The sequence below is a fragment of the Phalangium opilio genome, unplaced genomic scaffold (assembly GCF_054372755.1).
Source record: "Phalangium opilio isolate 3A_F unplaced genomic scaffold, DU_Popi_V2 ptg000209l_1, whole genome shotgun sequence".
Lineage (NCBI taxonomy): Eukaryota > Metazoa > Arthropoda > Arachnida > Opiliones > Phalangiidae > Phalangium > Phalangium opilio.
Window position 1 is genome coordinate 18,557,822 of NW_028324217.1, and position 25,947 is coordinate 18,583,768.

Sequence of the window (25,947 nt, forward strand, 5' to 3'; positions counted from 1 at the left end):
AACGACCCTGTTAACGAAACTTTGGATAATTTTTAATATTTAGTTAAAAGTTGAAAATTATTTATAAAATTTGGACGAAAATTGTTAAATAACAAGACTTCCTTTGAGTTTCAAATTGAAGAATGTTCGTGTGCTTTATTGAACTATTTTTTTACAAAAAAGACAGTCACTTTCAGTTTCAATTGTTGCTTGATATTTTATTGGACATCCCCTAGCCGTTAAAGGAAGGATAAAGAGGAAAATAAAGTGATTTTTTGATCGATTTTTCTTATTATAAGAGCATTAAATGCACATTGAAACATTCAGGAAATACAGTCTCCGAATGATTTTAAAATTCAAATTAGGTTCAGATTTTAAAGATAATTTGAAATAAGCACCACTGACTAATAGCTTAACGCCCTGCCTTCCTGTTAACAAAATTTCCGTTGCACGCTCTAAGTCTCGCGCCACCATAGTCACATCGCAAGCAACTTTTATTAAATCTCAAGATAAATTTCATTCGGCATGGAGCGTGCCACGAGAATTTTTTCACTAGGAAGGCAGGGGTCGGAGGTCATTATTTCAAATTATCCATAAAATCTGAACCTAATTGGAATTTCAAAATCATTCGGAGATATTTCCTGGATGTTTCACTATGCAGAATGGTCTTATAATTAGTAGAAGAATCGATAAAAAATTATTTGATTTTTCATTTTACCCTCCCATTAAACACATTCTTAATCGTATTCTAAAAGACAGACATAAACTAATGAAATTAGGAGGTAAAGCATTGTAATATTAAAAATAGATATCCGCCCTGTTCGCTGGTATTTTTTCTCCGTATGACTAACCAGCCCACGTCGTGACCGGTATTAATATTAATAACCTGATAATTATTCTTGACTAACTTAAAACATTGTTTTAATGTATGGTTTAGGCTCAGCAGGACAATTGCCCAGCCCATACATCCCGACTCGTTGCAAGATTTCTGGAGAAGGAAGGAATTGAAGCTTTAGATTGACCCGCTCTCTCGCCCGACTTGAACCCGATTTAGCGTTTATGTCTGTCATTTAATAAAATATTAAAAATTAGTTTAAGGGCTAAGGGAGGTTAAGTAAAATACAATTAAAACTGAAAGTGACAGTCTTGTTTGTAATAAATTGTTCAAGAACGCAGACGGTATTTCCTGGATGTTTCACTATGCAAAAAGTTCTTATAATTAGAAGAACAATCGATAAAAAATCACTTTATTTTCCTCTTCATCCTCCCTTTAAGGCAAGGGGATGTCCAATAAAATATCAAGCAACAATTCAAGCTGAAAGTGACTGTCTTGTTTGTATAAGATAGTTCAATAAAGCACACGAACATTCTTCAATTTGAGACTCGAAGGAAGTCTTGTTATTTGAAAATTTTCGTCCAAATTTTATAAATATTTTTCAACTTTTAACTAGTTATCAATAATGATATTAATAGTTATCCAAAATTTCCTTAAAAAAGGATAGTTTTCTTTCCTACACAATAAAAGTCTTAAAACACAAAATGGCCTAAAATCCCAAAACCTCCCAAAGTTAGTATTTTTGCCATAGAAAATAAACGAAAGGAGTTGCAGACCAGCAGCGCAGAGAGACCAACTTCAAGTGATTACCGTTCGGGTACGTTTTAGCTGTTAGCTGTTATTTTCAGTTGTGATCATTGTTACCGGCATTAATTTTTTTTTCATTTAATTGTTAGGCTTTTCCATCTGTGGCTTTGAACGTCAGTTGTGAAATACGCCTTTGCCCATGCTTTGGTTGCGGTCGGCTTCATTAATAAGAATACAAAGGGATAGATTTAATTTTAGAGGAAGGAATAGAGAACGGTTAGCGTTTAATTCAGTCCGACTCATAGCCCAGTATAGAGCCCCTCCTTCCAACACGTAATAAAAAGTTTAAAATTTCAGATTGGCTCATTTAAACTAGGTTTTTATGACCTTGCTTACTGGGACGGCGAAAAATACGTTATTCCTTTTTACCTTTGTTGCTTTGACACACCTCTTCTTTCAGACCCTTCCTTTCCGTGGAATTTGACGCGCTCCAAGATTACTCTATTCTCTATTCCCGCTTCTAAAATTAAATCTATCCCTGGTCTCACATTTGCAGTAAACGCGGGAGGCTATAGCCCAACCTCAGGCTCCGTTTAGCGAAGCTCAATCGCGTAGCGAACGTTCCTAGCATAGAAGCCATCTCCTCTGAATTTGTTTCTTATATGGAAAAGTCGAATATGCCTATTTGAAGGGATCTCGTATGCCAATGAGATTTTCATTGGGCTGCAATGAGTCGGGCTGAAGACCCAAACGTAATTAATGTGAGTTCTAAATATTATGATATTATGGCCCAAATAACAATATTTTCAAACCGCTTCTCTCCTTCAAAAGACGCAGGTTTTCTCTTAAAGGGAGGGGGAGGTGGAAATTAAAGTGATTTTTTATTGATTCTTCTACTAATCATGAGACCAGTATGCATATTGAAAAATTCAGGAAATACCTCCCATTCAAATTAGGCTAAGATTTTAAGAATAGTTTTAAATAAGGAACTCCGACCAATCCCGTAACGCCGTGCCTTTTTGTTAACAAAATTCTCGTGGCACGCTCCATGTCTCGCGCCACAATTGTCACATCGCGCAAATTTGATCAAATCTCTCGATAAATTGATTCAACACGGAGCGTGCCAAGAGAAAATTGTTGATAAAAAGGCAGGGCGCTACACGATTGGTCGGAGATCCTTATTTAAAATTATCCATGAAATTTCAAACTAATCGTAGTTTAAAAATCGTTCGGTGTTATTTCTTGGATGTTTCACTGTCTTATGGAAAAAATCAATAAAAAATTACTTTATTTTTCACTTCACCATCGCTTTAATGAACGTCTAATTTGTTTCAAAGCATTGCGCCACAAGACCAATCATATATATACGCATAAGGTGCCATAACATCTAACAAGCATTATTAAGACAAAGATTCGATTCTCGATTATGAATTATCGCCATTTAAATCGAAGTTGCCAGATTTTGAATAAAGGCTCATTACTCGTGACCTATTCATCCGAATTGAATTTGGTGAAAACTTTTCAAATATGAATCGGCCCCAAGGAATCCGAAAATCGCATTTATATCCTCGAGAATCCGATATTTTCAAAGTTGATAATTTTGACATTTCCGGTTTCCGGTATAAGTATGCAAAGGACAACTGTGGAACGGGTAAAATATGAAAGAGGAATGCAAAACTTTTATAACGCACTTTATTCCAGAGCGCTAGCTTGAATAGTTTTTGAAATATAGTAAAATATGTGCGAAAAACGCAACGCGCAAAGACTTCTTTAACAGTCTGTACTCCGTTATTCAACAATAAACCATGAGTTAATTATATGTTAGCTCCCTATAAGTTACTCAGGCTCCATAGGCGTAATGTATCCAGCAATTTCTTCTCATTTCGCCCGCGCGGGAAAAAAATCCGAATGTTGCGCTCTCTTTTGTCGAAAAAAAATCCCGCTCGTACGGCTCCTCGACCTCGAGTCGTCGGCTGCATTTTCACCAAGGGAGTGTTTTAATCGTGAATGTTTATGTTTTAACAATTTAACATTAAATCATGGAGTTTGTGTCAGTACTGAGACAAAAAATGCAGGAAGTCAATACATTTGCCGATATTGATAAAGAATGCTAAAGATAAGAGTTGTTATTGTGACTTGAAACCAGAAAATTATACAACTGAGCTAAATCCAATCCACTGATCTCTTAACTGTTTTCTTAACCGAGGCTACTGAGCGAAATATTCGGCTGCTTAAATAGCTCCGATATCATTGGCTAGATTCCACTACACGCGCTTCCGGGGAAAAACCGGAAAGAAGAGTAAATAAGATTTTCGTTCACGTGGCGGCCGCAGAGCATCGCATATAATTGGGAAGCCGGCGGCGCGGGAGAAAACGCTGGAGTTTAAAAATGAATTGCCATAGTAACTTATAGGGAGAATATTATTAACTCATGACTAAACTCAATTATTAAACGAAACCCCCCTCATATTTCACATACTTCCAACTGAGACGCGTTGCAATATCTTCTTTCAGACATTATAATCTGATCTTGAGTGAAATATATTCGTTGACTTTACGCCATTCACGTGTCAAAGGCATATTTAAGAATTTTTTCGTACAAAACTATAACAGCGAAATGCTATATCTGGGCTTGATTTTTCTAGAAATTTCTTTTGACTTGTCATTTTCCAAGAACGATTGATACAAAAATTCATTACTTTGAAAATTTCAGCAATTGAGGTTAGGAATGGCATATTTTATTGGAACATGGACGAGGAAGTAGCATCTCTGAATGACATCAATTTCAAAGTATCTCGTGGTTCGTTGGTGGCCGTGGTGGGACCGGTGGGTTGTGGCAAGTCTTCATTATTAGCCACTCTGGTTTCCGAGATTAAGAAAATGAAGGGGGAGGTGAGAGTTGCCGGGAGAGTGGGATACGTCACTCAACAACCCTGGATCCAGAACACTTCTTTCAAAAAGAATATACTCTTCGTCGACGATATGGACCTGGAAAGATATAACGACGTTATACGCGCATGCGCCTTACAAACAGATCTCAACGACCTACCCGCTTATGATGAAACAGAGATAGGAGAGAGGGTAAGTATCAATGGAAACCTTTTGTGAGTGGAAGAGAGTTAAATTATCAACAAAGGTATGACAGGCAAAATAGAAGTAACCTACAAAATTCGATTTTTTTACTCTCTTTCGTGCCTAAATGTGCGCACAGGTTTAAAGCATAGCGCGGCTCCAGTGAATCCCCTACAAGGGGACTTTCCTCCTGAACTCCGGATTTGGCTTGGCAAAGGCTAGTGGGCCTTCGCCAAGCCAAAACTGGAGTTCGTAAGGAAAGTCAACTTGAAGGGGATCCACTGGAGCCGCGCTATGCTTTAATTAGGGCAATGAAAAAGAAGAGGAAACCCGCTCTGAGAAGAGAGTCTTACTTTTAGTTGCCCCGCAAAACTTTTAAGTCTTGTCTATAGAGTAGTGGCACTCCATGTTAACTACCCATAGAGCTTAATACAGTCAAAGGCAAGTAGGTGCCATTACTCTATAATAGGTGATTTAGCAAAGTCGGGCTGGTCACGTGCAAATGCTTTTCGAGACGTCACACAAAGTCATACTACTGTTAAGAAAATAGCTTTCGGTCGGCCGTATTTCTAGAGGATGATTGTAATGTGTTGTCTGATACAATTTGGCAGGCAATGCTAAAAGTTAAAGCATAGCCTCCTGGATCACGCGACTCGCGGACGAAGGCTACTCGCGCTATAGAAGCCCGCCCAATAGGACCAAAAAAGCGTATCAAGCATTTTAAGCCGAACATCCAAGCCGTCAGCTTTTAACATGGTCGTCTATGGAAGGAACACATTTTTTGGCCTTAATTTGGCAAATACTGGCTCAAATCTCTTGAAATTTTAATGACATGTGTAAAATAAGGTTTGTGATTTTTGTGCAAAGCTACAAAAGATTATATCCTTTAGTTTTTTTGTTAAATCAAAGCAGTCAGCTTTTAACATGGCCGTCTATGGGGGAACCACGTTTTTTGGCTCTAATTTGGAAAATACTGGCTCAAATCTCTTGAAATTTTTATGAGAGGTGTACTGAAGGATTTTTAGTGATCAGGCAAAGTTTTAAAGCTCTAGAACCAATCGTTTTTCCCCTGAAATTCAATAAAGAATTGTTTGTACATGAGCGCAACCATTATTCGTTTTAAATTTCCCGGTAAGGTTTCGGCGCGAAATATGCGAGAAAAACTGGTTACTAGCTGTTGAAACCGGTTTTTAGCTGTTGAAATTGGTTTTTACTTTACCTCCCACTCTCCTTCCACCTTCAATCCTTCATCCTTCCAGAGAGAATTTGTATCTTTCTAGTGATAATAAAACATTTCATAAGCACATACAATTTGTTATAATTCCTGAAATGCTAATTAGTCTCCACAGTTAGAAGTTCCCTAGATTTATATTTGTATGGTTAAAGCATTTAAATTTTAGAAATTGGTTAGTTTTCCCTTCAAATAGTTGGAAAATAACTTTGTATCAGCTGTGAATTTTCCGCTTAAAATTAAACTGAACCACATCAGTTCATTAACAAACACCTGAATTCCGTATGTTAATTCCTATCTTTTCAATAGCATCTAGGAAGAAATGATTATCATATAGGTTTTTGATCAAACACGCTCTGAAAAAAGCCGACAGCTGTCAAAGGTCAACGGAAGCAATCTAGATCCTCTGGTTGTGCTCATGTACAAACAAAGCTTTATTGAATTTCAGGGAAAATCTATTGGTTTTAGAACGTGGTTCCCAAATAGACGGCCATGTTAAAATCTGGCGGCTTTGATTTTCGGTTAAGTTTTAATTTTTTTACCAAAAAACTACAGTATACAATCTTTTGAAACTTCGCACAAAAATCAAAAACCTTATTTTACACCTCTCATTGAAATTTCAAGAGATTTGAGCCAGTATTTGCCAAATTAGGGGCAAGAAACGGGGTCCCCCATAGACGGCCATGTTAAAAGCTGACGGCTTTGATTTTCGATTTTTCGGCTTAAAATGCTTGATTTTTCGAGCGAAAATCCCCTATACGCGCTTTAACATAGGAAACTAATTCTTTGGGCGGGCTTCTATAGCGCGAGCAGTCTGCGTCCGCGAGTCGCGTGATCCAGGAGGCTATGGATAAAGACAAACAAAAGTGTTTACTACTTCATTACTTTTGTTACGAAATAAATATCAATATTATTATTACTATTTTTATTATTATTAAACAGGAAACAAACAATTTAGCGTCTAAATCCATATTCACAAACCCAACTGTAATATTTGAACAAGCAGACAGCTTGAAAATTTAGATTTTTCACCCTGAATGATGTTTTCTCTGCAATAAACCTATGAAGTAATAGTGACGTCGCACAGACATTAAAACAAACTGGACGGTGATGACATAGTTTGCGAAATCACCTATTTTTCATATACAAAAATTAGTATATGAACCTTCTTGGACACTGTCTGAACATTTTTTTTGAGTTATGACATGGAAATGACTGTTTAATCGAACAATACTACAGAAATTGGTTAGTTAAAAGGATTGATTCACCCGTAATAAAACTCCCCTTCGGTCGCCATACCTTTAAATGAGTAATCAAATTTACAAAAGTGAACGATTTCGTCAATGAAGCCTTTCGAACTTAGAAGGCGCAACTTAATGGGCTACAAACGGTTGCTATTGTTTGTTCCATGAACAACGACATTGTTTTTATTCAATTAATGGGTATTGCAAGTATTTAAAATTTCTACTACTGTGCGTATACCCCGTACAAATGATACCATAGGAATATCAATGCGTTAAGAGAAACAGCAAGACTGTTAGCCACCAATTTTAAATTGTTTTAAACAGGTTTAGGTTTTAAAGAAAATCTAACATTTCATAGTGGTTCAGAAGCGTTTTAAAGCTTATACTGTATATTCAAGTTCTAGCGCACTTAATATAATAGTGAACGGTGAGGCGTAAGAACGCGCACTTTAAATAGGGGTCGACTAATCTGCAGGTCCTCTGAATGTCTGAAATGCAGTCCACGGTAGGAAACCTACTATTTGTAGTATGCAGGTTCGGTTCACATTTACAAATATAAGAAATCAATTTTAAAATTCATTGCCTAACATACAGTCCAACAAAATTAGAGTTTCAACTCTGAAATCGGTTGACTAAAACGCAGTACTCTCAAAAGCAGTCCACGAAAATAATAAATTTCAACTCTGAAATCTTTTGACTAAAACGCAGTACTCTGAAATGCAGTCCTCAAAAATTATTAATTACAACTCTGAAATCGGTTGACTAAAACGCAGTACTCTGAAATGCAGTCCTAAAAAATGCTAATTTCAACTCCGAAATCTTTTGACTAAAACGCAGTACTCTGAAATGAAGTCCTAAAAAATCCTAATTTCAACTCTGAAATCTTTTGACTAAAACGCAGTACTCTGAAATGCAGTCCTCGATAATTATTATTTTCAACTTTGAAATCTTTTGACTAAACGCAGTACTCTGAAATGCAGTCCTCGAAAACAATTAATTTCAACTCTGAAATCGGTTGACTAAAATGTAGTACTCTGAAATGCAGTCCTCGAAAACTATTAATTTCAACTCTGAAATCTTTTGACTAAAACGCAGTACTCTGAAATGCAGTCCTCAAAAATAATTAATTTCAACTCTGAAATCAGTTGACTAAAATGCAGTACTCTGAAAAGCAGTCCACGAAACTAATAAATTTCAACTCTGAAATCGGTTGTCTAAAATGCAGTACTCTGAAATGCAGTCCTAAAAAAATTTCAACTCTGAAATCTTTGACTAAAACGCAGTACTCTGAAATGCAGTCCTCGAAAATTATTAATTTCAACTCTGAAATCACTTGACTAAAATGCAGTACTCTGAAATGCAGTCCTCGATAATTATTATTTTCAACTCTGAAATCTTTGACTAAAACGCAGTACTCTGAAATGCAGTCCTCGAAAATTATTAATTTCAACTCTGAAATCGGTTGACTAAAATGCAGTACTGTGAAATTCAGTCCTCGAAAATTATTAATTTATTATTATTAATAGTTTTCGAGGACTGCATTTCAGAGTACTGCGTCTTAGTCAAAAGATTTCAGAGTTGAAATTAATAATTTTCGAGGACTGTATTTCAGAGTACTGCGTTTTAGTCAACCGATTTCAGAGTTGAAATTAATAGTTTTTGAGGACTGCATTTCAGAGTACTGCGTTTAGTCAAAAGATTTCAGAGTTGAAATTAGGATTTTTTAGGACTGCATTTCAGAGTACTGCGTTTTAGTCAAAAGATTTCAGAGTTGAAGTTAATAATTTTCGAGGACTGCATTTCAGAGTACTGCCTTTTGGTCAAAAGATTTCAGAGTTGAAAATAATAATTTTCGAGGACTGCATTTCAGAGTACTGCATTTTAGTCAACCGATTTCAGAGTTGAAATTAATAGTTTTCTAGGAATGCATTTCAGAGCACTGCGTTTTAGTCAAAAGATTTCAGAGTTCAAAATAATAATTTTCGAGGACTGCGTTTTAGTCAAAAGATTTCAGAGTTGAAATTAGGATTTTTTAGGACTGCATTTCAGAATACTGCGTTTTAGTCAACCGATTTCAGAGTTGAAATTAATAGTTTTCGAGGACTGCATTTCAGAGTACTGCGTTTTAGTCAAAAGATTTCAGAGTTGAAAATAATAATTTTCGAGGACTGCATTTCAGAGTACTGCATTTTAGTCAACCGATTTCAGAGTTGAAATTAATAGTTTTCTAGGACTGCATTTCAGAGTACTGCGTTTTAGTCAAAAGATTTCAGAGTTCAAAATATTAATTTTCGAGGACTGCATTTCAGAGTACTGCGTTTTAGTCAAAATATTTCAGAGTTGAAATTAGGATTTTTTAGGACTGCATTTCAGAATACTGCGTTTTAGTCAACCGATTTCAGAGTTGAAATTAATAGTTTTCGAGGACTGCATTTCAGAGTACTGCGTTTTAGTCAAAAGATTTCAGAGTTGAAAATAATAATTTTCGAGGACTGCATTTCAGAGTACTGCATTTTAGTCAACCGATTTCAGAGTTGAAATTAATAGTTTTCTAGGACTGCATTTCAGAGTACTGCGTTTTAGTCAAAAGATTTCAGAGTTCAAAATAATAATTTTCGAGGACTGCATTTCAGAGTACTGCGTTTTAGTCAAAAGATTTCAGAGTTGAAATTAGGATTTTTTAGGACTGCATTTCAGAGTACTGCGTTTTAGTCAAAAGATTTCAGAATTGAAATTAGGATTTTTTAGGACTGCATTTCAGAATACTGGATTTTAGACAACCGATTTCAGAGTTGAAATTTATTATTTTCGTGGACTGCTTTTCAGAGTACTGCATTTTAGTCAACCGATTTCAGAGTTGTAATTAATAATTTTCGAGGACTGCATTTCAGAGTACTGCATTTTAGTCAAAAGATTTCAGAGTTGAAACTCTAATTTTGTTGGACTGTATTTTAGGCAATGAATTTTAGAATTGCTTTCTTATATTTGTAAATGTGAACCGAACCTGCATACTACAAATAGTAGGTTTTCTACCGTGGACTGCATTTCAGACATTCAGAGGACCTGCAGATTAGTCGACCCCCTTTTAATAGGCGTTTTGGGTAACTTGCAAAACTACGATTTACTACCTCCTAGTGTTGAATATAGAGAGTGAAAAAGGGTGTACCTAGCATGAGCAGTTCCCGGTAGAGCAGTTCTCGAAATAGAAAAGGCGATTCCAAAAATACAGCGGCATTGTTCAAAACTGCTGTTTTAGAAATAGCGGCTGCTATTTTGGGAAATAATAGTCTTAGTGTTGAGTTTCGAGCATTTCTTAACAATATTGATATATATTCGTTGGTTTCAAAAACTACATTTTTCTCTGATCATTTATTCAGTTATGTGACCTACTAAAGGACCGTGCTTTTGAAAAAAATTTTTAAAGTACACTTCAATATTGTACTATGCTTCAGACTGTATCAGTTTACATTTCTCATACCAGGATAGAAAAATAACTCGAGAAAGCTTATTTTAATTCGGAAGTAGATAATTGTAAATAGTATAATTTTTTGGAAAAGAGATATTATTATTTGGGAAGTCAATGAAGATAAACAACAATATTGTAGAAAAGGCGTAACATTGTTACACTATTTCCAAAATATTACTGACCTATGTCTAACCAAACGAAACAAAACCCAAAAAACTCAACCTAACCTGACCTAATACTATTTAGCTGAAATAATCAACTTTAACCTAACCAAATTATCCATATCTGACCTAGTTCTATTTGAGTTCAGATAACTCAGATGCAGGGTTGTTGATTCTTTGGATTTTTTCAAAAAAATCAAAAAAAATCGATTTTTTTGATTTAAATCGGATTTTTTTGATTTTAATTGATTTATTTGATTTATTTGATTTTTATTGAACAAATAGATAGTAAATTACCAAGATTAAAACTTTTGAGTCAAAATTAACCAAAAGCAAAATAATCACGACATTTAAGCAGCTATTGGATATTATTACTATTCAAATGCTTGTATAAAAAGACTAGCTTGACCGATATTTCATTTCCTAGCCTTTCCAGCAAGACAAACTGGAGTTCTGGGAAAAACTTACATTGAAATATACCAAAACCATGATTATTTTTAATTTTAGGTCATTTCTAGTTAAGTTTATTCTCGAGTTTCTTAAACTACTTCTTGGAATCTTAGAAAACATTTTTTAAAAATAAAAATATATTCTTGATTTTAATCAAATGATTTTTTTAAAAAAATCGCTTGATTTAAATCATGATTTAAATCAGTGATTTTTAAATCAAACAACCCTGCTCAGATATAAACAACTAGGGTTTTTCGCATATCGGTTTTTCTGCTCTTCAGAGAACTGCTTTAACGATACGCCTCGTTTACGAGAACCGCTGTATCGGTAATTGCTCTAACGGATAAACTGCCATTTCGGGAAACCGCTATTTAGGGAACTGCTGTTATGAGGACCGCTATTATGAAATCCGCTCATACAAGAACCGCTCATGTGAGGGCTTCCCGTGAAAAAAGGGGGAATTGGGGTGGTAGAGGGTTTTTGTAGGACTTGTTCTTATTTACTATGTATTATAGGGTGTTACGCGAAGTTTTAGTTACTCGTATTGGGAGAGCTTAAATTGCTTTCAAACTCGACTGAAAAGTCCGAAAGTTTATAGATAATACTTTGAAGAATGTTCGTTCGACACGCGCGGATTTAAATTGAGGATAGTATAACCAACAACGACTTCAGTTAAGTTAACAAAAACAATGTCTTTAATAACAGCTTAAAGTAGTCAGTTCCGAGTTACAATTCGATATTATCCATAAAGTGGACTCTCAGAAGAATTCCTAACTTGTTAGGTTGAATAAAAACACTGTAACTGAAGTTTTAGGATTATCTTTTCTAGAGGTAAAAACAGTAAGAGTTCAAAGATCAAAATTGTCATTGGCCAAACAACGATAAAAAAGGTTGACATGAATATTTTTTAGTTATACATTTTTTTTAAACAGGGTCGTTTACAAGTTTAATTTAAAAAAAGAGAACTAGATTTTTGATTTGACATAGGGTATCAACTTAAGTGGCGGTCAAAAGCAAAGGGTCAACTTGGCCAGAGCAATTTATCGGAATGACGATATTTATCTATTTGATGATCCATTGGGAGCGGTTGATTCTCACGTGGCTAAATACCTTTTCAACGAAGTCATCGGACCAAGAGGGTTGCTTAGAGACAAAGTAAGTGGCGTTAGACTTTTACTTCACATTAGCCACCCTAGACAGAGCAGAATATTATCCACAACGTTCCTTTTAGCACTTTTGCATTAAAGGTATACTTCACGATAAAATTTTCTTCTTTACATTCGAAAGAACTTATAAAATTATGAATATACCGATTGGCACATTTCAATGTGTTTCCACTAGTCCTCAGTCTGGCGGGTGCTTCGCGGTATAGCCCAACTCGATAGGCCCATTAATAGAAACTTAATTGCTTGTACCTACGGTACCTTCTTTAAAATTTCAGATAAAACCGTGCTTCCAATTGACCTAGTCATTATTTTATACGCTCTATCGATAAAAAGGAGAAAATTGTATCGTATAGTTTTACTTTAATGGAATGATAATCATTTAAACTTTCCTTCTTGCGTGAAAGTTTGCTTGTCTGGTAATTTTTTTAAGACGAGAGTTTTGGTGACGCATAACTTGAGCTTCATAAGACAAGTGGATGAGATCCTTTTCATGAACGATGGACGAGTAATCGAGATGGGAACTTACGACGAGATCATGAGCCGTCAGGGAGTGGCCAGAGATTATTTTGCACAACACATAAACAATGAAGGCAAAGTGGAACCATCGTGAGTAAATAGTGTGTGGGTTTTCATAAATATAAAAAATTTTTGTTCTATGATTTGATTAATAAGAATGGTTTTTATGGACAAAAACTTAAAAACCTAATAGATTAATAAAAACTGTCTTTGTACACAAAGACGCGAAAAAGTAAGAGATAAGTGTAGAAAATTAATTGTTTGAAGTAACAGATATTCAAATTTTCATTTTTGAAGACGTGATTATAAAACATCAATTATTTGAAAAAATTTCTTATCTTAGTTTTTTTCACCAAAATTCCTTAAGTAAAATATTTTATCCTTAAACATGTGCATCATTTTAAAAATAGAAAACGTATGCATTTTATTTTCTTTTTAAAATTTAGAGCTAGTTTGAGTATTTGGGCCTATAAGGAGAATAAAATGGGCAGAAAATTGTTGATAGCAGACAAAATAAAACAAGCATGAAAACTTAACAAAACGTGTTCGTTTATTTTAAAGTTTTCGAGGTTTCAAAAATTGACGTGTTGTATATCGCTCAAAGTTACAGATATTTTGACTCTAATAACTACATCACAGTCAAAGGGCGAATGTAATTTTCGGTTCGCAATATTTTCAATTTTGAAATATAAAAATAAATACTTCTAGCTCTATTTTTCAGATATCCGAGTATTTGAACTTCCTCGAAGCAAATGTTTCAAGGTAGTTTCTCTGAAGTTTTTGTGAAAAAAACTAAGATAAGAAATTTTTTCAAATAATTGATGTTTTATAATCACGTCTTCAAAAATGAAAATTTGAATATCTGTTACTTCAAACAATTAATTTTCTACACTTATCTCTTACTTTTTCGCGTCTTTGTGTACAAAGACAGTTTTTATTAATATCTGTCACTTCAGTCTTAATATGAATTAAAACTGTTTAGAAACTAGTATTTTAAAACGTCAGGCGCTCCATTTAAGTCTTGTGGTGTTGCGCGTATATTAGTTACCACGTTTGAACTAACAAGGCCCTAACCATCTATTATAGAAGTATTTATCTTGATTGCTTCAACGCCCAGTCCAACTCAAATTGCCTTCCCGTCGTTTTCACGTGCAAAGCACAGTGGATGCAATAATACAAATAGATTCCGAAGACTCAGGCTAAAAAATTATTACGTAGACCTGTGTACAAAAACAATCTATACACCTGTGCACAAACATATTCCATAGACCTGCGCTGGGTGACCACATTTCCTAAATTTTATCATTTTTCCTATTTTCGGATGTCTTCCTATTAGTTCCTATAATTTCGATAATTTTCCTATATTTTCCTATTTTTTGAAATTGTAGATATTTTGTGCGCTCTCACTTTTGGTTTTGTTATATATCACCAAAGCTATGGAAGCCTCTAAAAATATTTGTCAGGGAAGTCTGTGATGTTTTAAAGTTATAGCATATGTTTCTAAGATTACGTTCCATAAGTATGACACTTCCTATATTTCGAAATGCTAGAGACTTAATGAGAGCTAGTTCGAGAACGACGCGAGAATTGACTACACACGATTCTCTACTCCATCTTCCTATTTAGTCTGTACTAAGCCTTTGACAGGGCCTCATCAGGCGTCGCTTTACGAGAATCTATGACGTTTCATTTACGTCACTTCGAGACAAGCTCTCAGTTTCCAGTGACAAATTTATGTAACATATCTTACGAAATTATGGTTATAATAAAACCAAAGCTCCTTTGTAAATCTTGTCTTATTACTTTCAAAGCATTTGCAACATATATTTTGCTATTTTTTCAAGAGTAGTTCTCTTGTCTTTTCCTTTTTTTTTAATTATACATCTATATCTATATAAATCAAAGTCCAGACTGACTGACAGACTGACTGATAATCATCGCCCAGCCCCAGAAGGCTGAAAATTTGGAGGAACGTTACTCGTAAGTAGTAGGCGCGTACTAAGAAAGATTTTTCCAATCCGCCGCCATCTTCATAAATGGCGCCCAGAAATGTAACAAATCTTCTCTTTGTAAGAAAGTCCGTGAGTTTCAACCGATTTCACAAATATTTAGTACACTGGATTCCTTTAACCTATAGACGGGTCTTGGTCTTTCGGGATCGATTTGTTGCCATCATTTTAAATGGCGGCCAGATATTTAAAAACCTTTCTTTATAGAATGTCTGCGTGTAAAGTAATAAAAAATGTCCCGACGAGCTGATGGGCGACGCCGAGTGCCTTCGCTCCTAGGATGCTACAAAAATATTAGTCGAATCAGTAAAATGTACCCATACTTGATGGAAGTTCTTACTACACTCAAGCGATGCCGCGGGTAACAGCTAGTCTCCTATAATTTCCTGTAAATCAATTGTAAATTTCCTATTTTCCTATAACTATTACAAGGTTATTTGTGGTCACCCTGAGTGCACAAACATATTTCGTAGATAACATAGACTTGTGAAAACACATGTCATATAATTGTGTACAAACAGATACCGTAGACTTGTGCACAGATCCCTTAGAATTGTACAAAAACAGATCCCTTAGAATTGAGCACAAACTGATGTCATAGACTTGCGCACAAAATTATGTCATAGACTTACGCACAAACAGATGTCATAAACTTGTGCAAAAAGAGATGTTATATACCTGTACACAAAACGATTCCATGGACCTCTGCACAAAAACATTCCATACCCCTATGCTCAAAAATATGCTCAAGAATATCTCGTACACCAGTGCACAAAAGTACTGCATATCCATTTGCACAAAAATATCCCGTATCCATTTGCAGAAAAATGTTCTTTAGACCTGTGCACAAACAGATGCAGTGGCCTTTGCAAAGACAGATTCCTTGGCCCTCTGCACAAACCGATTCAGTAGGCTTGTGCACAAAAATATTCCGTAGACCTGTGCACAAAAATATTCCGTAGACCTGTGCACAAACAGATACCGTAGACATGTGCACAAACAGATACCATAGACATGTGCACAAACAGATTCCGGATACTTGGACACAAACGGAAGTCACAGGGTTGTGCACAAACAGATGTCATAGACTTGCACAAAAAAATACATCATAGACTTGCCCAATAAGAGATGTCAAGGATATGTGGACATCAGAATCCACGGACTAGTGCAAAAACAGAAGTCTTAGACTTGTTTACAAACAGAAGTCATAGACCTGTTTCCATAAAGATTCCATACCCATTTGTTAAAACAATTTCATACCCATTTGCACGAAACGATTCCATACCCATTTGAACAAAACGATTCCATAGACCTGTGCCCAAAGAGATTCCATAAAACAGTGCACAAAAGATTCCCTAGACCTGTGCTCAAAAAAATATGCCGTAGGCCTGTGCACAAACAGATGCCGTACACCTGTAAAGAAACAGATTCCGTAAACCTGTTCACAAACAGATGCCGTAGCCATGTGCACAAACAAATTGCGTAGACTTGTACACAAGTGGAAGTCACAGGCTTGTGCACAACAGATGTCATAGACATGTTCAAACCAGATTCCATAGTTTTGTGCGCAAACAGAAGTCATAGACATGTGCACAAAAAACATTCTATAGACTTGTGCACATCAAGTTTCCATAGACCTGTGCACAAAAGATTTCATGGAGATGTGCACAAAATATTTCATGGAACTGTGCACAAAACATTATATATGCTTGTGTACATAAAGATTCCATAGACCTGTGTACATAAAGATTTCATACCCATAGCACAAAACTATTCCATAACCATTTGCACAGAAATATTCCCTAGACCTGCGCACAAAATATTTCATAAAACTGTGCTGTGCACAAAACGATTCCATTGACCTATGCACAAAATATTCTATTGGCTTTTGTATAAACATGTGACATAGACCTTGTACAAAAATATTCCATGGACCTGTGCACAAAAACATGCCTTGGACCTGTTCAGAAACATTCCATACCCATATATGCTCAAAAATATTCCACACCCATTTGCACAAACATTTTCCGTAGACCCGTGCACAAACAGATGCCGTAGACTAGCGCATAAACAGATTCCATAGATTTGCGCACAAATATATTACGTAGACTCGTGCACAATAGATTCCACAGACTTGTACACAAACAGAAGTCACACGGTTTTGCACAATCCGATGTTATAGACTTGTGCACAAACAGATGTCATATGCTTGTGTAAAAAACTGATTTCATACTTCCTCAAAAAGAGATGTCATCGACATTTGCACAAGAGATTCCGTAGACTTGTGCACATAAAGATTCTTCAGACTTGTGCACAAACATATTTTGTAGAACTGTACACACAGATACCATAGACTTGTGCAAAAATAGATGTCAAATATTTGTGCAAAAACACATACCTTAGACTTTTGCACAAACTGATGCCATAGACTTGTGCACAATCATATGTCCTAGACCGGTGTACAAAACATTCTATAGATTTGTGCACAAACATGAGTCATATACCTGTACACAAAAATATTCCACGTACTTCTGCACCAAAACATTCCATATACCTGTACACAAAAATAATCCATGGACCTCTGCACAAAAACATTCCATATCCCTATGCTCAAAAATGTTCCTTGCCCATTTGCACAAAAATATCACGTTCACCTGTGCACAAAATTATTCGGTATCCATTTTCACAAAAATATTCCGTACACCTGTGCACAAAAATACTCCAAATCCATTTTCACCATAATATTCCATACACCTATGCACAAAAATATTCCGTACACCTGAGAACAAAAACAGTTCGTACACCTGTGCACAAAAATTTCCGTACAATTGTGCATAAAAATATTCCGTACACCAATGCATAAAAATATTTCGTACACTTGTGCACAAATAGAATCACAGACTTGTGTACAAAGAAATGACGCAGACTTGCGCAAAAAGAGATGTTATAGACATGTGCACATCAGATTCCATAGAGTTATGCACAAACATTTTCAATGCCCCTATGCTCAAACAGATTTCAAACCCTTATGCTCAAAAAGATTCCATACCCATTTGCACAAAAATAATACGTAGACCCGTGCTCAAAAATATTCCGTAGACCTTTGCTCAGACAGAAGTCACTCGCGTGTGCACAAACAGATGTCATAGACTTGTGAATAAACAGATGTTATAGACTTGTGCACAAAGAGATGTTATAGACTTGTGCACAAACAGATGGAATAGACTTGTGCACAAACAGATGTTTTAGTCTTGTGTACAAACAGATGCTTTTAGACTTGTGCACAAACAGATGTTTTAGGCTTGTGTACAAACAGATGTTTTAGACTTGAGCATAAACAAATGTTATTGACTTGCGCAAAAAGAGATGTCATAGAAATGAGCAAATCAGATTCCATAGACCTGTGCACAAACAGAGGTCGTAGACCTGTGAACAAACAGATGTCGTAGACCTGTGCACAAACAGAAGTCGTAGACCTGTGCAAATAAAGATTTTTCACTTGGACACATAATGATTCTTCAGACTTGTGTGTGCACATAATGATTCTTCAGACTTGTGTGCACATAAAGATTCTTCAGACTTGTGTGCACATAAAGATTCTTCAGACTTGTGTGCATATAAAGATTCTTCAAACTTCTGTGCACATAAAGATTCTTCAGACTTGTGTGCACATAAAGATTCTTCAGACTTGTGTGCACATAAAGATTCTTCAGACTTGTGTGCACATATAGATTCTTCAGACTTGTGTGCACTTAATGATTCTTCAGACTTGTGTGCACATAAAGATTCTTCAGACTTGTGTGCACATAATGATTCTTCAGACTTGTGTGCACATAAAGATTCTTCAGACTTGTGTGCACATAAAGATTCTTCAAACTTGTACACATAAATATACCATAAACCCATGAACAAAAAATTCCATAGACCTGTGCACAGAAGATTCCATACTCCTATGCTCAAAACGATTCCATGCAGATTTGCACAAAAACATTCCGTAGACCTGTGTAAAACAATATTCCATAGGCCTGTGTAAAACAATATTCCAGAGGCTGTGTAAAACAATATTCCATAGGCCTGTGCACGAAATGATTGCATAGGCCTCTGCACAAAGAGAATTTATACTCCTTTGCACAAAAATATTCTGTAGGTCTGCGCTTAAACAGATTCCGTAGACTTGTACACAAACAGATGTTATAGTTTAGACTCGTGTAAAAATTTAATTACCTAAAATTGGTAATTATCTTTAATTGCTTATTTTGTTTAATTAAGTTTAATCTGTACTTCGCAACTAAATTAGTTGGACGCGCAATAGTTATAATGACAATTAAGCTAGCTAATTGCCCTACAAATTTGATTATCCGCAGTAAAACGACGTAAGTCCTAGAATGACTTTCCTTATTACTTAACCCAAGCAAAAAGTCTTAAGTTCCACAGTTTAAAGGTAAACCACGTAATTCGGAGCAGGTACTTAAAACTATTAAAAACAATACTTAAACTTTGTTTTTCTTAATGAAACAAAAATTGGCGCCCACTTTAAAAATGGGGCTTTCATTTAAGACCGTTTTCAAATCTATCAAACGTATAGTTATTTTTGTAAGGGTAGTTACAAAATGGGTAAGTTTGGAAAATTTCCCATGTTATTTCTATGGAGATGCTCTAGTTTTTCGCCAAAATCTGTGATTAATTTTATGGAAATGAAAACCACCCTTAGCAACTTTATGCTTTATAAAATAAACTATTAGGTGGATCATCTTGAAATTTTTACCACATATTAAGGGCCCGGATTTTAGTTCAGTAGAAAAATTTCGAAACAATAAACTTAATACGAAAAAAGTTAAAACCAATCCAAAAACCTTCCTTATACATTAAAGCCGTCATCAGGCCTTATCTAAGGGAGCTACCGCTCCCTTAGAATACGGGACTGTAATTCGGAAATGAAAGTACATGACTTTAAAACACCATTAATTTAAAAAAATTGCATATCTTACTTTTAGATAAAAATTTCAATTTCCAGAAAATATTTCGTCATGAAGTATCGCATTATTTTTAAAGATCGTATTTTTAATAATAATATAGTAATATAAGCTTTGTGTATGAAGGGATTTCCACACTAAGCCTGTGGCTTGTTTACAGGTGGGTCTCTTTACAATGCATAGAGGGTTGGTGGCTAGCCCCTATGCTACAGCTAACCGACAGCACCCTATACTAACTACTGCCGTTAGCCTCGGCAAGTTTTTATGGAAAGGAGAAACCGTGTTAAACCGCGGATGAAAACTCCTTTTATCTAGGAGGTTCGAGTATCCATTTTATAATCTCTTATTATAATTGACTTTGATCTGTTAATTAAAAACATTGCGGAATCTTAGCCACCCCAAGGAAAATTTACCACATTAAACTTAGATTTGAAGAGCCTTTGCAAAAGAAAGAATGATCCGTTGCAATTATTTACTGTTTACCAAGTTCTACACGTAGACACTGTTGTAATTACCTTTAATTCAGTGTTGTGGATTAAAAATAAATTCAAAGTATGTACGTACTAGCGTACATATAAGTTGCAAATATGTGACAAGTCAACTGAAGCGAGGCATTCTTCATTACACCAATAAGTAAACTTTTTTTGGACACGCTGTATTTACCTTAACTAAAACGTTTTGGTTGTTTATTACAAAACAATGGGAAACGTAACTTTTCGAAATATCTTTACATTTATTCATTGCAGCTATACAGTATTGCATATATTTTTAATATGTCTAAAAACGCTTCACGAAGTAATCAAATAATTTTGACCAGCAATATAATAAACAATAAAAGAAATCTCATTTATCCCCTTAAATTCGAAGCGAAAACCTTTCAAGCAATCGGTTTATGTTCGCATTGTTCATAGAAGCAAGTTAGGAACTAAGTTGAGGACACAAATAGCACGTCCTAAAGCCAATAAGCGGAAGCATTTTTTGTTCCCCCTTTTTTCCAAAAAGTAGAACCATGACTTCGTTTTTGACCTACTGACTGAAATGAACTTAACAATAGTTATTTTGTCACAAAATCCAAGAAATGTTCCATAATTTTTAGGATGACCCAACATAATGCAACCCATTCTAAATAATTGAACTGCTATCTACTTTATTACGTTGCGTGAAACTTTGATATTAATTTGAAAAAAAAACTGATAATGTTTTGTGTTGAATAAGAATCCGCAAAGATCTTTTGTGTAAAACCCAAATCACTGTGAATATTAATAAGTGAATATAAAAGGGACTAGCTGTTACCCGCGGCGTCGCTCGCGTGTAATAAGAATTCACTTGTAGTGCTCACCGTTAACACTACGCACACCGTCGGGTGTGTGAATTCCATCGGCTTTTATCGTGCTTTAAAATAGACCCCTATATAAAAATATGTAAAGGTTGACTATCGACCGATACCGCGTGTGCGTGCGGTCTTGAAAGGTATGGCGTCGCTAGATAGTTTAATTTCATTGGCTAAGACACCGTCTTAAAGCCGAACATGACGTAAAAAAATAGAACACATGTTACGCCCAGCCGAACGGAACTTCCGTCGGGCTCGACATCAAAACAATTCGGTCAAACCCCTTTCTGCCGGATTTACGTCGTGATTTCGGTCGAGTTGGAATCTAGCTTAAGGCCGGCCCGTTAACGTACGTGTACCAAGTTTTATAGTGCATTGTAAGGGGTTCGATGAAAAGTGGCTGCAATTACGTACTTTGAGAAACTTAATCTCTAGAACGAACTAAAGCAACAAGACGTGTACTGCCTGCATATATAGTACTCATTTTATTTTTTCAAAGTGCGTTTTTTTTTCTAGTATTTTAAATAAAGAACTTGGGAAATTGCACCTTGAAACGTCCAAAGGAAATGTGTCGCTCCAAGAAGAGGCTAAACTCATGACTAAAGAGACTCTCAAAGAAGGCAATGTATGTATTTTTTGATTTCTTGAGAAATTTCCCATTTTCAAAATATTTGCTTTCGTTTTGGTTTCTGCTTTTGAAGATATCTTTTTCAGCATATAAAAAATATTTCAAAGCTTTTGGAAGAATATGGTGTATAATCTGTGTAATAATAGTCAGCGGATATCCGATCTTTACTTTGGCGTCTGTGTATTGGTTGGCGCTGTGGTGCGAGGACACGAAAGATGACTTTAAAGCCAATCCTTATTTAGAGACAACCCGTATAGCAGTCTTAGCCGCTATTGGTCTTAGCCAAGCCACTGCGTCATTTGTGGGCGTAATCATTACCTTTTCGTGCTGTCTACGAGCAGCAAAGTGTTTGCACGAGAAAATGCTAGTCACCGTATGTCGTTCTCCCATGTTGTTCTTCGACACGACCCCAGTTGGAAGGCTACTCAATCGCTTCTCTCAGGACATTGACACTCTCGACCAGCAATTACCATCAGCCTTAAGAATAACCGTTGTGTTATTGATGACTTTAGTACTTTTCACATTGACTAATGCAATTGTTTTACCGATATTCGTCATTCCCTTCATAACTGTTTTTGCTGGATACATATTGCTTCAGGTAGGATATGTATTTCTGTCTCTTGTTTAGAGAAATTTTTCAGTATTATGTCAACCTTTAATTTGAAGTTGTTATATACAAAGAAATCTTTTTGAGAGCGATATGGATTGCCTTTTTTTAGGGCTTAGCATGAAAAAATAGACAACATTATTAAATATGAAGGGTTGCAAAGATAAAATCTAAGAGTCTATGCGTGCAACTTAAGCACAAAAATCCCTTCATTAAATAGGGCTGTTTTTCATAGAACTATAATAAAATGTTAGTACTTCTGAATGTGCATTGGGGGGGGGGACCAGCTGGCATATATGCCTCCCTCACTATGATATTTTAATACTACACTGTAAAAAATAAGCGTGCTTTTGGCATTCAAAAATGATAGGGACCTTTCAATTTTGAACAAGCCTGTATTGAAGCGTTCACATTTAATCAGAGGCATTAAATTTTGAACAAGGAGTGTTTTAGGCGTTCAAACCCAACCATGAGCAATCATTTTTGAATCAAAACTTAACTCTAGCATTCATTTTGAACAGCTTATATATTACCATTCAAAAATGAATCCTTATCCCATTCAATTTTGAATAACCGCCTTGCGCTAATGAAGTGTTAAGATATGGTAGTTTTGGCGTTCTAATAGAATTGTATTAGTATTAGTATTAAAACAAGAGCGTTTTAGGCGTTCAAAAAAGAACTTTTTGACTTTAAATCGAGTGCATTATGGGCGTTCAAACGAATGCGATATGGGCATTGAAAAGAACGTGATATGGGCATTCAAACGAGTGCAATATGCACTGTAAAAAATAAGCGTACTTTTGGCATTCAAAAATGATAGTGGTCGTTTAATTTTGAACAAGCCTCTATTGACGCGTTCACATTTAACCAGAGACATTCAATTTTGAACAAGGAGTATTTTAGGCATTCAAAACCAACCATGAGCATTCATTTTTGAACAAGCTACCGTCATATCGATCCAAACTAAGCTCTAGCATTCATTTTTGGACAGCTATTATTACCATTCAAAAATGAATCCTTATCCCATTCAATTTTGAATAACCGCCTTGCGCTAAGTGTTCAGATTTAGTCGTTTTGGCGTTCTAATAGGATTGGAATAGTATTAGTATTAGTATTATTATTATTAAAACAAGAGCGTTTTAAACGTTCAAGTAAGGACTTCTTGGCTTTCAAACGAGTGCATTGTGGTTGTTCAAACGAATGCGATATGGGCATTGAAACGAGTGCATTATGGGCGTTCAAACAAATGCGATATGGGCGTTCAAACGAGTGTGATATGGGCGTTCAAACGAGTGTGATATGGGCGTTCAAACGAGTGTGATATGGGCATTCAAACGAGAGCGATATGGGCGTTCAAACGAGAGCGATATGGGCGTTCAAACGAGAGCGATATGGGCGTTCACACGAGAGCGATATGGGCGTTCACACGAGAGCGATATGGGCGTTCACACGAGAGCGATATGGGCGTTCACACGAGAGCGATATGGGCGTTCACACGAGAGCGATATGGGCGTTCACACGAGAGCGTTATGGGCGTTCAAATGGAATTGTTTTTGGCTTTAAAACAACACTCTAAGAAAAAAGCGTTTAATGGGTATTCAAATGTGAACGAAATTGTTCAATCGCAAAAGGTGTGCAAAACAAAATTAATTCTGCCCTAAAATTACTTGATTCCACTGCTCTAAATTTGTACTACAAATAAAGCTTTCATTAAAAATACAATAACTTCTCAACAATTTACTATAAGTTGTTTATTTACTGTGAATTAAATATATATTTGTCTGTATAAACATAATTATACAATAATATCAAAGGAAATGTTACGGATTATTGCGTATTTATCTTTCCCTTATGTTTACATAGGCCTTCAAATAGTTTGATAATGTAATTTATTGCAACAACGTTTTAATCAGAAAGAGCTTGATAATGAACACTTTCCTTAAGTGCAGACTTTCTTCATATAACTGAATTATTATTTAACACAACGATTGATGTGTTTCAAATTTACCAGCCCTCAGTAGATGTACAAGCTTTAAACACATTAGATTTCTTACTTGTCAGTGCGTATATTTAATATAGTATGCCTTACCATAACGCATTCAGCGATGAAATTTGAAATCATATTTCTCAAATTTCAATGCTTCATCAAACGCTTGTCCACCATGTATTTTTAAATGGTGAACTGCTCAATTTTGAACGTAAGCAATTGAAGATGAACGCTTGATCAAACTCTCCGATGTTGCTCAATAATGAATGCATAAAAATTCACTATTAAACGTTTAATTTTCCAATTAAATTTAAGCGGTTTTCGGCTTAAATTTTCACGATATACTAACCTCATACGCGCCGTTCAAATATGAATGCGTGAGCGTTTAATTTTGAACAATAGTGTTCTGTTCAAATTTGAACGCAAAGAAATTATTCAAATTTGAACGTTAAAGCGTACCACCACAGTGTCGGGGCTACGCACGCCTAAGCATTCAAAGATGAACCTCACTTTTTTACAGTGTACCGAATACAACCTTAAGTTGGGGCTTTCAAGAAATTTTGAGCATTTGTTTGGGGGTCTCTACAGCCAAGTTTACACAATAGATTTTGAAACCGTTTTCAAGCCTTTTGGATAGGCTGGAATATAAAATTTCGTTTTCAGTCATAGAGATCTTTCAAACGATTCAGATTGAGGTGAAAGCTCATTACTCAATGAAATTAATAGTTTTGTCTTCTAATAGAAAAAAGAGTTATGACCGCGCATTTAGAACGCCATAGTTCTAGGTCTTCCATTTCTCTGGGCTTATTCCCTGCTTTGGTTTCTATTTGACGAGAAAACGGTGTAGTAAACCTGGTTGTGAAATGTGAATATACCTTTTTATAATGATATAACCCAGTCATCTGCCTTTTTTAATATCTTGTTTGGCCCATCGTCCTTTTACCCCAGACATCACTTGAGAAACTGCCCCAACTATCCCTTCAATGAAGGGTATGACTTCCTGGTGAAACTTATTCTACAGGGCCGGTAGGCCCTTGTAGATATGACTTGATACCCTTCCGTAATGTTAAAGAAAAAGTCACACCTTTTAGGGTTAGCGTCCCATAGAAAAAGCATTAAAAAATTTTTGGTTTTTTAAGGCAATTGAGACAGGCCATACGGAAAAACTATAGCGAAGTTAGTTTTCGGAATACTTCTAAATTAACAAGCATTTCTTAAATGAGAAACTTACCTGTTTCGATTTTTAATTAATGAAGTCTAAGTATTGTCCTTCAACTAATTAACAAAGTACGTCAAAAATTACTTTTGGGTCAGAAGTCAGCCTAACCTAATAGCGCGCTTAAACCTATTTCTTCATTTCGTTCTCCTTGAAAACTAGAAGGGCCTAGGTTTGTGGGTGCTAACAAGTTACGTTGATATATTTCAAACGTTTGCTTTTATGTGGAAAATTCCTAATTTCATAGCAGACGACAGTAAGGCCATGGTAAGTTGGTAACTTGGTAAGGCAACTAGAAATGTCTAGAATTATTCACTTTGGTATTTTATC

General features: G+C 35.6%; 1 protein-coding gene across 1 annotated transcript in view; it reads left to right on the forward strand.

Moving 5' to 3' along the window:
* Positions 1 to 4,334: 4,334 nt before the first annotated feature.
* LOC149621032 (ATP-binding cassette sub-family C member 1-like) overlaps positions 4,335 to 25,947 on the forward strand; it is a 31,299-nt gene continuing 9,686 nt past the window's right edge. The window contains exons 1-5 of the mRNA XM_089855317.1: positions 4,335 to 4,642; positions 12,173 to 12,340; positions 12,782 to 12,957; positions 21,696 to 21,804; positions 21,881 to 22,405. Coding sequence (XP_089711443.1) covers positions 4,442 to 4,642; positions 12,173 to 12,340; positions 12,782 to 12,957; positions 21,696 to 21,804; positions 21,881 to 22,405 — 1,179 coding nt within the window. The 5' untranslated portion in view covers positions 4,335 to 4,441. The remainder of the gene's footprint in view (positions 4,643 to 12,172; positions 12,341 to 12,781; positions 12,958 to 21,695; positions 21,805 to 21,880; positions 22,406 to 25,947) is intronic.